At 35.8% G+C, this 14,359-nt stretch overlaps 1 protein-coding gene across 3 annotated transcripts in view; it reads right to left on the reverse strand.

Annotated features, from left to right (window-relative positions):
- Positions 1-623: 623 nt before the first annotated feature.
- PDE4D (phosphodiesterase 4D) overlaps positions 624-14,359 on the reverse strand; it is a 352,649-nt gene continuing 338,913 nt past the window's right edge. For all 3 annotated transcript variants that reach the window (XM_066181178.1, XM_066181179.1, XM_066181180.1), the window contains exons 7-15: positions 13,638-13,731; positions 9,795-9,967; positions 8,732-8,830; positions 8,478-8,642; positions 6,749-6,848; positions 2,933-3,087; positions 2,297-2,419; positions 1,649-1,831; positions 624-1,079 (exon numbers count right to left, since the gene is read on the reverse strand). In XM_066181178.1, the coding sequence (XP_066037275.1) occupies positions 666-1,079; positions 1,649-1,831; positions 2,297-2,419; positions 2,933-3,087; positions 6,749-6,848; positions 8,478-8,642; positions 8,732-8,830; positions 9,795-9,967; positions 13,638-13,731 (1,506 nt within the window). In that variant the 3' untranslated portion in view covers positions 624-665. The remainder of the gene's footprint in view (positions 1,080-1,648; positions 1,832-2,296; positions 2,420-2,932; positions 3,088-6,748; positions 6,849-8,477; positions 8,643-8,731; positions 8,831-9,794; positions 9,968-13,637; positions 13,732-14,359) is intronic.

The following is a 14,359-nucleotide window of genomic DNA, read 5'->3' on the forward strand; positions in this document are numbered from 1 at the left end:
AGAGGTTAGTGCAACCCATTGGGCCACATTTTTTTTTTCAGTAATGTCTCAGAAGATTAGAAATTAGAAAATTATGCAATTTTCACAGCTTATCTTCGTGTTGGTAACAGAACCCATTTGTGTCCCATCATTTTTGTGAATTTGTTTTCCAGTAGGAACCTCAATATTTTTTCTGTCTGTTTCCTCTACAGATGAACATTATGAAATGTCTTACAATACAATACAATGAATTCAAGAACTATCAAAGCACACTGACATTCGTTTGGCAGGTGGTACTCCTCTGAAAGCTTTTGCTTTATTTAATGGAATCTGCCAAATAGAGACCTTGTTAAAATGTAATTTATGGATGTTCTCCCCTTGCTTTCTGACGCCATGGAGGTGAAAATTCTGGTTACAATATTCCTGAGTGCCAAACTGAGTCATCAACTTCAGTTTTGATCAACAATCATCCTGGCAGATAATACCAAGTTCTGACCACGGTTGTAGTATGTGACATACACTTTGGAAATCATTATCTACATTAAAAAAATAAAAATAACAAATCCGAAACAAAACCAAAATTGTCCCAGCCCCACCCCCCCCCAAAAAAAAAAAAAAAAAAAAAAAGAGAGAGAAAGGGGAAAAGAAAGGGAGAGAGCAAGAGAAAAAAAAAAGAGTTTTAATTGTTATGTGTCAAGAGAGTGTTCTTCTACCACACAAGGCTCTGCTGTTTGGTTTTCCTCCTCTTCCACTTCTTCCCCTACTTGCTCATCAAGAGGAATTTCAGTGGATTCTGAATCCTGGGTGCAAAGAGTCTTGGAGTCACTGAAGCTGGTGTCTTCTTCTACTTGACTTCCACTGTCCTTTTCGGTGTCTGACTCACCATCTTCCTCCAGTGTTAATTCAAACTGGAATTTTTCAGTTTGACCCTGCTTTCCCTCTTCCTTATCTTCAGGTGCAGGAGAGGGACTTCGAGGGATTGTGCTCTGGTACCATTCTCGGTTGTCCTCCAGTGTATCCAAGATATCCTGGGCATCCGGGTGAACGAGATCTGCCCATGTCTCCCACAAAGGATGAACAATGTAATCTATAAAACCCACCTGTTTCAAATAACAGAAGAATATGATTATTCACAGAGAAATGAATAAGTCATGTAAAGTATGAAAAATATATTGCTAGGAAGAGACACAAGATACATTATCCTTAAAGGTGGCTGACAGGAAATCATACTAGTTTAGATAATAAATTTTCAAAATTATTAAAAAATTATTTTAAAAAAAATTTCCTGATTCAGGATATTGGATAAGGGCATGGAAAGCAATTTTTTTCAAGTGAGCTGTTCATTCCAAACAACTCCACTGCATCTAGTGAGCCAAATATCTGCTTTATATTCTGTTTTTGAAGGAAACCCCAATTAGCTGTACAATAATCTCTTTTGGCGTGTATGCTGCTTTTAAGATCAGGACAGTGATGGAATCCCTTCTGCAACCATATTGCCATGCACTATGTTTTCACAGTAAAAGTCTCAATTTGCCTCACTGGCCACTGTAGAGCTGAATTAATTAATTCAGATGAAGAAACGGAAAAAGTGCATTCAGAATTTATTTAAACATGACTATGTACCATCCTTTTCTTCTAAAAGGTTTAACTGTCTTATCAAATCAATTACCTGTGATTTTTCTACAGATGCATTGTGCTTATCACACATGGGACTTATCTCCATTCCCCTCTCTCTTTCCCGGTCTCCCTGACGGAAAAATTCCTCCATTATTCTGTCTGTCCATTGGCGGTAGAGATGGAGTGGCTTGGTGGGGTTACTCAGATCTGCACAGTGCACCATATTCTGAAGAACCTAGAACAGATTGAACATCTGTGGTGTTATTACACTAAAGAAAAGCAGCTCCTTTTTTATTTACATTTCTGGTGACTGTAAAACAAAATCTTGAAAATACATGTAACGTGAGATTTATTCTGAACAGCCAAAACTTATGTGCTTTTCATGCTTCTCACACTTGCAGTAATAGCCATGAATTACCTGGCTTCTGCTGCTTTTGTCACTATAAAGGTCACAACATCCTTGTGAGAAAGAGAATCACTTTTCGATAATTTGAAGGGAAGGTCAAAGCCTCTTTTAGTCCCAAACTAACCCACTACTTTGTTAGTCTCCCAGAAAGTCACTTAGACCATGTCACTTAGACCAGGGAGGGAAGCAGAGAATCATGATATGAAAGAGAGCTCTAATCCATGCTTGAGAATGGGGAGGACAATGTTATAAAGTATGCAATACAAGTGACCATTTTCAGATGCATTTCCTTACCTGAATCCTGTCTGAATAGTTATCAAGAAGCAGAACACCAGAACTGGTAACTTTTTTAGTTTCAACCATAGTTTTTAAATCTGCCAGTAGATTCATATGCTTAGACATATCTGTTGCAAGTACCTAGAAATAAACAAACAAAAACTGAAGACTATGTAAATGATTCTACTGGGGTTTTTTTGGAAAATAATTGAGCGTATAAATCAACAGTTTTGGAAGGAACTCAAAGCTTCTATGTCTAAATACAAGATACAAGTATGAGTCCCGTAGGTTCATAATAATAGGTTCTCATATTAGTTATTTTAAGAATATGAGAAAATCATTGTTCAGCATTGTTCAGAATGATCAGCCCAAATTCATTATTAATTTGGTAGCAAACTTCTAACTGTGACGGTAGAATGGCATACATGTCAGTACAAAACCAGCTTGAAACATAATTGTATACCTTCTAGAAATGCATAGAAAGTTAATGAAACTTAAAAGAACCCACCATTCATGTTTGGGTAAGACAAGACAAAACTTCAAACTTTCACTTCATTGTTTACGGGCCTGATGACATGTAATTTATCATAAAATGCTTCTGTGCTTTATTATTCAATGTGCTAGCTCTATGGAAGACAGTCTCTCAAAACTCACAATGTCAATGACCATTTTCCTCAATGATTGTCTCTGTTTTTTGGTCAAATTCTGGAAAATGTCACAATTTTCTTCCTGTAGCAGCTTGAAACCCACAGCTAAGTGATGATTCTCCAGTACTGATGAGTCATTGTACATCAAGGCGAGCTCAGAATCTGCAATAACAATTGCAGGGCAGAACGTTACTAAAGCCTGTGCTTCTACCAAATCCCTTAAGATCTTTTTCAAATTCACTACATGCATAAAAAGATTTACAGATAAACTTTCAGTAACAGCCCTGAAAGTTGCAAAATTTATTGACTGAATATCTTACTAGGTCAAGCCAAAATATGTTGAGCAAAACAAAGAAAAGACTTTGCAATGATGCATGTACATGTGCCTGGAGTGGCAAGTTAGAAAAAATAAAAGAAAGGTAATTTTCAGAATAAATTTTAAAATTTGCATGAGATCCCTTAGAAAATAATATATGTATAATAAATGCATAAACACACCTCAACTAAAACACACTGATGTGTTGTCTTCTCATGCCTCTCTCCATCACAACATCTAAAATTATATTGTTAGTCAAGTTTCAGCTTTCCAGCACTTTGACCTGGGAATACTCAGCTGAGAATTTTCTGCAAGTCTGCTGCGGAGCACCTGCTTCTTGGTTTTCAAATCATGTCTTTCTGCAGTTATCTAAGACACTCAGATGCCTAGTGCACTAGGCTTACAGTCATTAGTCGGTACAACAGAAGGCTGGTAGGATGGTAACAGCTATGCTTCTGTCTTCTCCATGTGATGTCATGTGGTGTGAAACTGCAGGCAGTGGCCCGCCCTGCCTGCTGCCTTGTGTTTGAGTGTGGTCAGTCTCTGATGCTGTCTGTAATGCTGTCCTGACCAATGGAATTATTCTTACCTCAGTCACCCCCCATGGCTGTGAGAACAGCACACACTTTCCCAGCCATGCCTGTGCTAAGGAACACCTGTAAGGTCAGCTCAGACCTGCTGAACACACAGCTCTGGAAAATCAAAGCAGTTACGAAACTTTTTGCACAGCTTTAGCTTTAACCCATGAACTCTGTACAGTCAGCTTGCATATGCTTTAAGATACAGCTTTTAAATAAATCTATCACAAAAAAACTCAAATACTTTTTATGCAATCATACTTTTCATGTGCTTTATTAACTTCTATTTATTACAGCTGTTCTAGCCTGAGTAGCCTAGACATATATCAGTCTATTCCACTCTTCGTCCTCTTTTCTTCTTTTACAGCAGCTATGTTTTAAAATGCCTCTGGTTCAATGGGAGGCCTCTAAAAGCTTTGATCTTCAAATCTTCAGGTTTCATTAATCTCATTATCTATTCTCCTCCTGTCTTCCTCTCCTGTCTTGAATAAATTGATCTGTTGAATCAGGAAAGTCTTCCTCTGCCTTTCTTTATCCCAAAGGCAGCAAAACTGTCACAGCAGAAGTAGAAAAAAAGCAAGTTTGTAAAATGATCTCTCTTTTGTCTTTCATAGAACACATACAAAGCTTGCATACTTGTTTTTCTTATGCAGAAAACAGGCACTAGTTTATTTTCCTTTCAAACAGCCTTCTGATTTGCTGCAACAGCAAAACACTCAACATTGCCAAAATACTTTGGAAGAGCTGGAGCTACAGACACAGCTAAAATGCACTCAACATCAAAATGGATGTAAAAATGGAAGATAGTTCCCCTTGGTAACCTCTGCAACACATTATAAGATTCAAGAATATTTTTTTGGAATGCTAATATACTTCATATTTGCTTGTTCTTTAATAGTATTCAAGAGGGATCAGTTTAGTTGAGAACTCTGTAATAGACTTTCAATAGGAAAATAATAGCCATAAAAATCACAAAACTAGTGATAAAAAGTAAGATGAAAATATGGGAAATATGTACATACTTTAGGTAACTAAGTCTGTATAATTTTTAATGTATTCTTATATTCAGTGAAATCTTAATACATTTTTCTGTTCACTGGAAAAATAAAACTAGAAGAAAGCGAATTATCATCTAGAGGTTAGGAAAATTTTGGATTTGAGAAACCAACATCAGATGATCTTTTTCTGTCTCTGTTCCTGCAGTTTATTCCTTGTACACAGAACAGTTTAAAAGAAACAAAATCTCTTTGTTTCTTTCAGCCTTGCAATGGCAGTTTCAATTAGTGTTTTTACTTGACTGACACATAAGTCTCCCTTATCAAAAGCTGAATTGAGAAAAACAACATATATTTTCTAAGCTGTTAATTATCACCATGTGTATGACTCCTACATTAGCTGAATTTCAATCTATCTAAAAAGAAGTTTTATGCACCACTACTCATCCCTTCAACTAAGTCAAACTTCTTAAACCTAAACAATCCACTGGTTTCCTTGTAAAACCTGGGAGCCACCAATATAACCTGGTACTCAATTTCTGATTCAAAAAGAAAAAAAAGTTTTACTTACATATGCCCACTCTTAAGAATTCAGGTATTATACACTCTTTTATTGCACAAAGCTTGATTCACTCTCTGCCTGTACTACACTGCTGAACTGTACTGGTCCCCAGTAAAGCACAAAAAATCCAGAGTCAATCTTAATCCTCTTTCATGCAGATGATTAATCAAATTCAATTTCATTATAGGGTGACTCTTAGGACATTGAGACAAAAAAAACTAGGTGCAGGTTACACTGAAGTGCATGTTTTATTTGAAAATACAGCAGCAATGAGTCAGAGGGGGAGCTCCCCTCTCCAAACTCTACTGCAGATTTGGGGTCATTCTATTTTAACAGCTGTGAAATAAGTTCACCCATATGCAGATGTGACAGTATCTATAAATGTGCAACCAGATGGGTCAAATACACAACCCTAGGTATGTTTCCATTTCTGCTGCTTTTTCTTCTTCTGTGCTTGGATTATTAGTATTATTTCAACTTTGTACTTTTGGGTCAGTTATCCTAAAAGGAGAAGTTGTCAGAGAGCAGAGGAAGCATAGTATGATGGAACTTTTACTGAAGTACAAACTGCTACCACTGATAATAGTGATATAAGTCAACAAAATCCGAGCAGGTTGCCACTGGGTCAACAAACCATTGAGTAAATATGTCATGACCAGATTCAATAAAGTTAACAGTATTTTTCTTTCAGTGGATGAACAAGGAGGGCATAGAGGTTCACCAATGCTGCAGAGAACAGCCTTGAGGAATGCAGAAGTACACTGGGTTTCAAGTATGGAGATGACATTAGGGTCAGAGAAAAACCAAACATGTTTACAATATCTGTAGAAACAGGGTGAGGAAATTCTGTCTACATGGCATGAGATACCAAAAGCTAAGTACAGGATGCAGGCAGAGATTGTCCAGACCCTGTTTGCTAAAAAGGAACTTGCTTTTCTGCTTTCTGAATTTCTATCCTTGTTTATGTCACGTGTCCAATATAAACACATAAACGAAGACAAAGGCATTGTCTTGCCTTTTTTTTTTTTTTTTTTTTTTTAAATCTTCCTTCATTCTCATCCTAAAACGCTATCTGTTCAATATAAATATTTCCAGGAGAGTGAGACAACATGCAATACATTGAAAGAACGCCAAATTTATAATTGATACCTTAGTAATTCTTGTTATTTAAATTACTTCTAAAGTACTATATACTATGTAAATTATTTCTAAAGTTACAAAAAATGTAAAGTAATATCAGGTTTAAAACGTAAGCACCTATCTATTTACTGAGAAAAGTTAAAAGTAAACAAGGAATGAACTGTGTATTTTTCAGGTGTTACATGCACACCTCAGAGTGAATTTTTGAGAAACCACTTCACACCAAACTTACTTGTATTGATAAGAAACTGGTTTGAAACCCCAGGATGATCCACATCATGTATTGCACTGGCAAAAATTGCTGCAAGAATCTCCAAATCAGTGAACACCGCCTAGAATATAATGAAAGAGAAATGACAATCACCAACCAGTGAAGAGTGTTTTCAGCGGAAAGGATTCTACTTTGAATCTGGATGTGAACAAGCAAAATACATCTGAAATACACCATGATCTCTAGATAATTTACACATGAGCTATCAAACTCTTTGTAAAATCATCAATTATGTAGAATTTCATAAATATTTCAAGTTTGGCTAAAGGAAAGTGATTTGTACTTCATACAGAGAGCATCACTAAATTCTGTCACAACGGAAATATTTTCAGCTTCTCTGTAAATAAATCCACCTTCATTAGAAAATTTTAAGTTCAGGTTTCTAACTTATAGCACAGATCAAAATTAAATATTTCAGCTTGACTCCTGTGTATTGTCCTGTTCTTGAAAGATGCACATCTCCTATATAATGCTAAAGGAAATAGCAACAGACTACAAAACATCTCACTTAGCATTTACTTATTTTCCTTTTGTATAACATTATTAGGAACACAGGAAAAGAGGACTGTAATGGACTTTGAATGTCACTGAGCCCAGTGTCCTGTTGTCAGAAGCACCCACATGATGCAAATGCTTTCAAAATTGATCAAGGACAGCTCAGAAGTGCATAGACAAGCAGTGTCACTGGGCAGACATTCCCATTTCACTGGCTAAGGCTGATCTGGAAAATAATCCCAAAATTTTACTGATGGCTAGTTCATCTGTGTGTTGAAGCCAGTGGTGTTTTAAGAGAATTATCTGATCTCTTTTATTGAGCAAGAAAATCTTTTTCAAGAGATTTCCAACTCTTTGAGGATCCAAACCTGCCAGCAAAGTCCACTTATAACCCTCTTTTTAAGAAGAAGGTAAAACATGTATTCAGTAACATGAAATATTGACTATTATAGGAAAGAGTCAAAATGTAGCCCTTCTTAAAAATGAAGGTAAATCCTTTTGAACTAATAAAATTTCTACTGCTTCCTTTACCTGATTTTTTCTAACCATTTGCTGGGATATATCAACATCAACATTGGCTATGTTAAGACCTGAACTGTGCATAAAAGAGGGAAAATCTCCAGTTTTCACATCCTTCTACTTCAGAGATTTAAGAACTTTCAAGAAGAGAATTGCTACAAAAAGAACAGATTTTTTTTTTCCCAAACAATTTTGAATTATTTATGGGGAGGGGGGGAGGGGGGTAAAAAAAAAATCCAGTGAAAATTTAGTACATGTTTCAATTTGTCTTAGAAATAAATACAAAAGCAGTCTTTCCAGATCAGAATAAACTTTCCTAAGGAATTCCACTTACTGTAGTTAGGTAGAGTCCCAGATGGGAAAATACTACAGAACAGGATATAGCATAAGTAATAAGATGGTGGAAACAAGATATGCATCGTGTTACATTGGAAAAGGTTGTAACATCAAAAATCTGGATGATTTAAACTGAAAAGATGTGAAATTTTCTGCACAATATTTACACGTAACTTTTATCCTCACAAAATATCTTTAAAATAACAGAATTCATTGAAGAAACGCCAAGATTTCTTTTTAAAATTTGCAGAAACTAAGGTATTTAATATTTAATTTAGAAGACTCTCAGTACATCCCCTTCTCTCTCAATTACCACTTTTTTTCCTTCAGTGTAGTTTACCTCTAATGCTGGGGTTGATAGTAGGACATGGGTTGACTGAACAACATCTGCAGCATGTATGTTATTGTGGTACGCCACATCTGCATGGTAATGGTCTTCCAGGGTCATCAAGTAAGTTATTAAAGTATCTACTGGAATCTTAAAAGTTTTTAACAAGTCCCGCTCCTACAAAGGTAAAGGAAAACCAGATAAATTTCAAAGCACAGAACAGTCTCCAAGACAAGAAAAAAAGCAGCACGATTGCTTCTACTTGCCTGAAAAATAGTGTGCATGATGACAGTCAGAGGTCTGTTCCCAGATAACTCTGCTACTCTGAAAACCTGAAGGCCCCACTTGTTCAAATCTTCAAGTTCCTAGAGTAGAATCAAGCAATGAACAGGTTGAAACCTAACACAAAAATTCCTGCAATTTTTGAGAGAAGCAATTATAAACAGAGGACTCATTTAAACCTGGCCACTGTGCAAGTTACATGCTAAACTTTGCAAGGGCTAAACTCTGCAGCTGCTACTAATCTTGCAATAACAGAATTTACATCTGATATTACCATTTTTCAGATTTTATTTGTCTAAGTGGGAAAGATGTTTCTTAAGTAGATTGCTCCAGAGGGAAAAAATCTACAGTATCTTGAATGAGTTTAACTGACACATTTTGCTATCTCACTGTCCATTGACAACAAAGTTCAGCAAGGAGAAAACATCCAGAGATGCTGCAATTTTGCTGCTCTCTCCCTGGTTCTCAGAAACACTCTTCAAATACGATTCCTAAAAATGTTAGGATACCCATATTTTAAAATGCAAAACTTGATCAAAAAGCCTTTATACCAATTTTCTGTTATTACCAAGTAGTTAGCTGCTGGTGCAAAAAATATTAAGAAATTTCATTAAAAAATAGGAGAAAGGATGTACATAAAATGATACAGCTAAAAACAGGAAGGGTAGCCCTAATGCTCTATATCGTTGTGCATTTTTAAAAAATATGTTTGCTATCTATACATTTTCATTCCTGTGACATTTTACAGTATGTTTATTCTTCAATCTTCAGATACTATTTACGAATAGGCAGCTTTCTTAATGCAAACACAAATGCTAATCTACATTCCCTCTCCAGATGAAATTGTCTTCATGCTGAAAATTACCCTTAATATCTGATTCTGATTGTACTTGCTATTCTTCCACTCCAACAAATTTGGATTATTTGAAGTGATATCAATGCTTGGTCCTGCAGCATGAAATCAATGTGTATAAGCAGAGGACAGAACAATACTGAAAAGTCCCCACACTCTGTTTATATAAATTCAAGGATATATATATTCTTTACCTTGGCAAGGACATCTTCTTGGTCTGTTTTAACTCCAAACCTAGGAATACTGGAATTAGTGAGGCTGGAGCTGTGCATGAGTTTTTTGACTCCACTGATCTGGGACATTGGCCTCTTCTTTTTCTCTTTCTCTTTCTGTGTTGGAGAAGGGATTTCAACTTCATGTTGCTTGTCTTCAAAAGAATGAATAAAAAGAGAATAATTTATAAAAGAATTATAAATATTATAAAAAATAATTGTTGAGTTGCACCTTACAGACTTTTTAATACTTAGAAAATTTTCTTTTAAGGTTTTGCAATAGATTCTTTCTATAAAGATCACTAAACCCATGAAAAGTTAAATATAGACCTATACTTCAGTACAAGCAGATCTCTTTATTGCCTCATTATTTCTGAATTGGCTTTAAAAGCAACTTGTGACTGTCTGATTACCACTTCTGCCATATCCCTAGTGCTGTAGAAAGGGTCAATCATCTCAGTATAAAAACGTTATTACAACCACACAGGAATACATTTTGCAAGAAAAAAAAATTACTTTATTTCTTCTTTTCAGGAGAAACATTCTCTGAAATTTTATTTCAAAACCTGTCCATGTGCGTCCTCATGTAAACCTTTAGACAACTTTTTCAGGACTGGAAGGATTTAATACTGGTGGACTGGTCCTGTCTACTAAGGCTGTAAAACTTGGAAAGCCTTTTGCCAGCCACATCTAGAAGCACTTTGGATTGCTGGCAGTTCATGCCACCAATGCAGCATTTCTGCACCTCCCAAATAGAGTCAATAATAATGACAAAACAAGTGCTCTGTTAACCTCTGAATTTTGCTGTGGGCTTTTGCCTCCTCAGCAGTATCAGCAGCATCACTTAATAAAATTTATCAACATATGTGCCAGCAAAACTTTAGAAAATAATTAAACTGAAAGGATATTAAGAATTAATTAAGAAAAGAATTAAGCTAAGAGTATATTTAGGCAACTGCCACATGATTGCTGCAAAGACAGTATGGGGTTGTGGAGCACTGCAAACATCTGCCCCAAATAAACCCAAGTTAGTGCAATGAAGGGCTTTTCTGAAAAAACTACTAAGAACAGGAATTATTTTTTGTTACTTTTATTCATATTGTATTTCAACATAGTGTTGAAAGACTCCCTTCAAATTATCTCTTTTTTCTGTTGAAATGTAACTCCATTTTTTCTAGACCTCAAGGAATATATCAGTAAAACCACAAAAATCCAGAAAATATATTTCTGACACAAGAGATGAGCCAAAACAGCTAAAATACACCTTAAACTAAAGTAAAATTTGAAAAGAAAGTAAGAAAATTTGGGATTTTTACATGTGTACTCTTTCCTTTCTGCAATATTTATTTCCAATACAAACATGGAAACCAGATGAGGTTAGCAAGTCCATTTTTAATTACCAACTTGTTATATGTTTGCTTCTTTACTTTCTTTTCTCCTTTTATTTATTTTTTTTTTTAATTGCCCTTTAGCAGGTACATTTAATGGACACCTCAAATTCCAAACAAATCACAATAAGGAAGAGACTTTGGAAATGTCACCAGGTTGTAGCCTGCAGCACTGAGTCCCTCGACTACCCCCTCACACTTGAGCATTGTCCTTGTAAGGAGGAATAAGGGAAGGCAGAGCCCGGGCAGCCCTTGTCTGGTGCAAACTGACAATAGATGAGGAGCTGTGACTTGTGCCTGTGCTTTGATGTTTATGGCTTTAGTCATATGCACAAAGTTTAGACCCATCAAACAGAGGTTCGCAAGTTGAGCTGTCAGAATAACTCAAGTGAAAGGAAGTGTCTGTCTGAATGACTTTAGGTCTCCAGAGAAACTCCGTGGGACTGCCTCTGCTTTTGCAACTTTGAGCACACAGGGCTATGCCCATCTGAACATCCAGAAAAGATGGCTTGCCATTTTTACCCTGTTTATGCTATGCTCAATGACAGGTTCTAAAACATTTTCCATTCATAGAAAACAGGTTAATGACGCTGAAAAAGAAAAACATTGCGTATTATTATACACAGTGTAGGAACCTTATGTCTTATACACAGATTATATTTCTTGTCATTATAAATAACTTCAAACATTCATGTCGCCCTAAAGGAAAACAGTTTTGTTTTGTTGTTTTTTTTTTTCTTTTAAATAAGAAGAACAAAAAACCCTGTTTTCTCATGACACCTTCCTAACTTACAAATGTGAGGAAGTTTGTAGATAGTGAGAAGGTAAGTTATGTATTAAAAAAATAGATAATAAACTCATTAAGTATTTTTAGGGGAAGAAAGTTTTTACTTCACATAGATGTTCAGAGCTTATATACTTAGATTGTATATTTTGAAATTATTTAAGCAATATACCTGTAGATGAGCTGTTTTCACTATTGTGCTGCTTCTTTACCTACAATTTTAAGTATCTAGTTTTTCATGCAGAAAGAAAGCAGTACCCATGGTCCAGTAAATTAGAAGTGAGTGCCTTTTCAGCCTTCTTTCTGCTCAAGACTGAGATCTCACGCAAAAGGCTGACGGACGCATTTCTTTACCCTGTCAAATTAAGTCTTAAGCTTTCAAGTGAAAGCAAGCAGAAGCTGGCATCTCAGTCTCCACAGCCTAAGTGGGTCATCCTTTCAGTCAGCTGCACACTGTGGTTTCCAGGGCATCTGAAGCTGGGCAGTATTGCTTGTCCATGGCAGAGGCTTATCCCTCTCCCGCTGTCTGAATCCCTGCAGTGCTGCAGCAGTTGGCACACATGGGCCAGCTGAGCAGACACATTCAGCCATCCATTTGGAACAGGGGGACAGGACAAATTGTGCTTTAAAGAAATGCCACTTCTCTCAAAAAAAGCCAAAAAAAGCACCAGCTATGGTACCTCACACAGAATGACATGTACGACTGTCACTTTTTAAAGTATCCTAATTTAGATGTATTTGAGTGTGCCTCCCTTATTACAGTCTTCATGAATCAGTAGTATTTTGCTCAAAACATGTTTTGAGATTGGTATAGTATCTTTATCTTCATGTTCAAAACCAACAATAAGGAATGAAATTTTCTTGATTTTCATGAATTTTAGGGGGAAAAAAAAAGCGATGGTGAAGGAACCATATTCTTTCTAATATTGTGTTAGGCTTTTGTTAATGCTCACATCCCAGCATGCCAAGATCTTGAGCTGTAAAACTCTTCCTAGAAAAGGTCTGTTCAGATGTTTATTCAGTCACATGCACCTAACTGTGCGTGTGCAGGCAGGAAATACCAAAATATCTTAACTGCATGCTGTGAGATTTTATGAGGTTACATGGGTTTATGTGCTTCTAGCACACTGAAACCTCTGCAGTAGTGCCGGTAGGAAAATATAGTGGCAGAATTCTCTTCAATATATAAATATATATATAATTACCACTCTGAGATTTGCCCAGTTGGTTAGTGCATGGTACTAATAAAGCCAGTGTTGTAGACTTGAGCACTGTATGGGCCATTCATTTAAGAGTTGGACTTGATGATTCTTGTGAGTCCCTTCCAACTCAGAATATTCTTTGAATCTCTGTGATTCTCTGCAATTCATTATATTAATTTCTTTGTATGGTAGCAATATAGTAGTTGTAATATGTACATTAAAATTTATCTGTAATTACACACACAGGGAAATCACGTACACAAATTATTTGAACTGTGAGGAAATGTATCTAACCTGATCTCTCTGTACAAATGCTGACAACAATATGCTAAATGCACAGTTTCTAAAAGCAGAAATTAATACGGAAAGCCACTAGCTTTTAGGCTCTAACACAGGCCAGAAAGATTTAAAACCCACAAAAGGCAAAAAAGTTAACTCTTCATCATCTTACCTAAGAAAGTGTTTGATATATATTCTGAGACCTGATTTCCTGACCTGCTCATTTCGGAGAGGTGGGTTAGCTCACGGTTGAGCATTCTTTTAAACTGGAAAAGAAAACAAAAAAATGTAAAGTTAGTTACATCAAGATATATTTTACTTAACATAAGAAAATGCAGTCACTTTATAACTGGGGAAAGAACATGGCATTAAGAATATGTACTAAAGTAAGACAAATGTGAAAGCAGAAATCAGATGTACCAAGGATTTATTTACCCAACCAACTTTTTCATGGATTGGACAATGTCATTCTTAACCTTCTAAAATACACCAGAGGCATTCAATGACTAAGGCACAGTGCCGTACTAGCAACTGAAAACTCTGAGGCATTTGCACTCACAATTTACAATATTTACTCATAATTTAAAAAATTTACTCACACTCACAGGTTACAAATTGTCTTTCTGATTTTTTGATTTTAATTTGGAAAGTAAATAAAAATGTATTTATGTAGGAGCTGTTCTCTACCAGTTTTCTCACAAGATTTGTAAATTAATCTTCTTGTGCATTTTTTGCAATTCATTAGGTAACATTTCAAGTCTATCCTACCTCTCATCATTAATCTATTCAAAATTATTTGACAACATTGCTCCAGACAATCTAAATACATTATTGATTTCATAATAGCCAATATGAAAAGAGGTAGGTTTTATTGTCTTTGATCTAAAATTATTA

The sequence above is a fragment of the Chamaea fasciata genome, unplaced genomic scaffold (genome assembly GCF_029207755.1).
Source record: "Chamaea fasciata isolate MVZ Bird 193981 ecotype frontalis unplaced genomic scaffold, bChaFas1.0.hap1 SCAF_4, whole genome shotgun sequence".
NCBI lineage: Eukaryota > Metazoa > Chordata > Aves > Passeriformes > Sylviidae > Chamaea > Chamaea fasciata.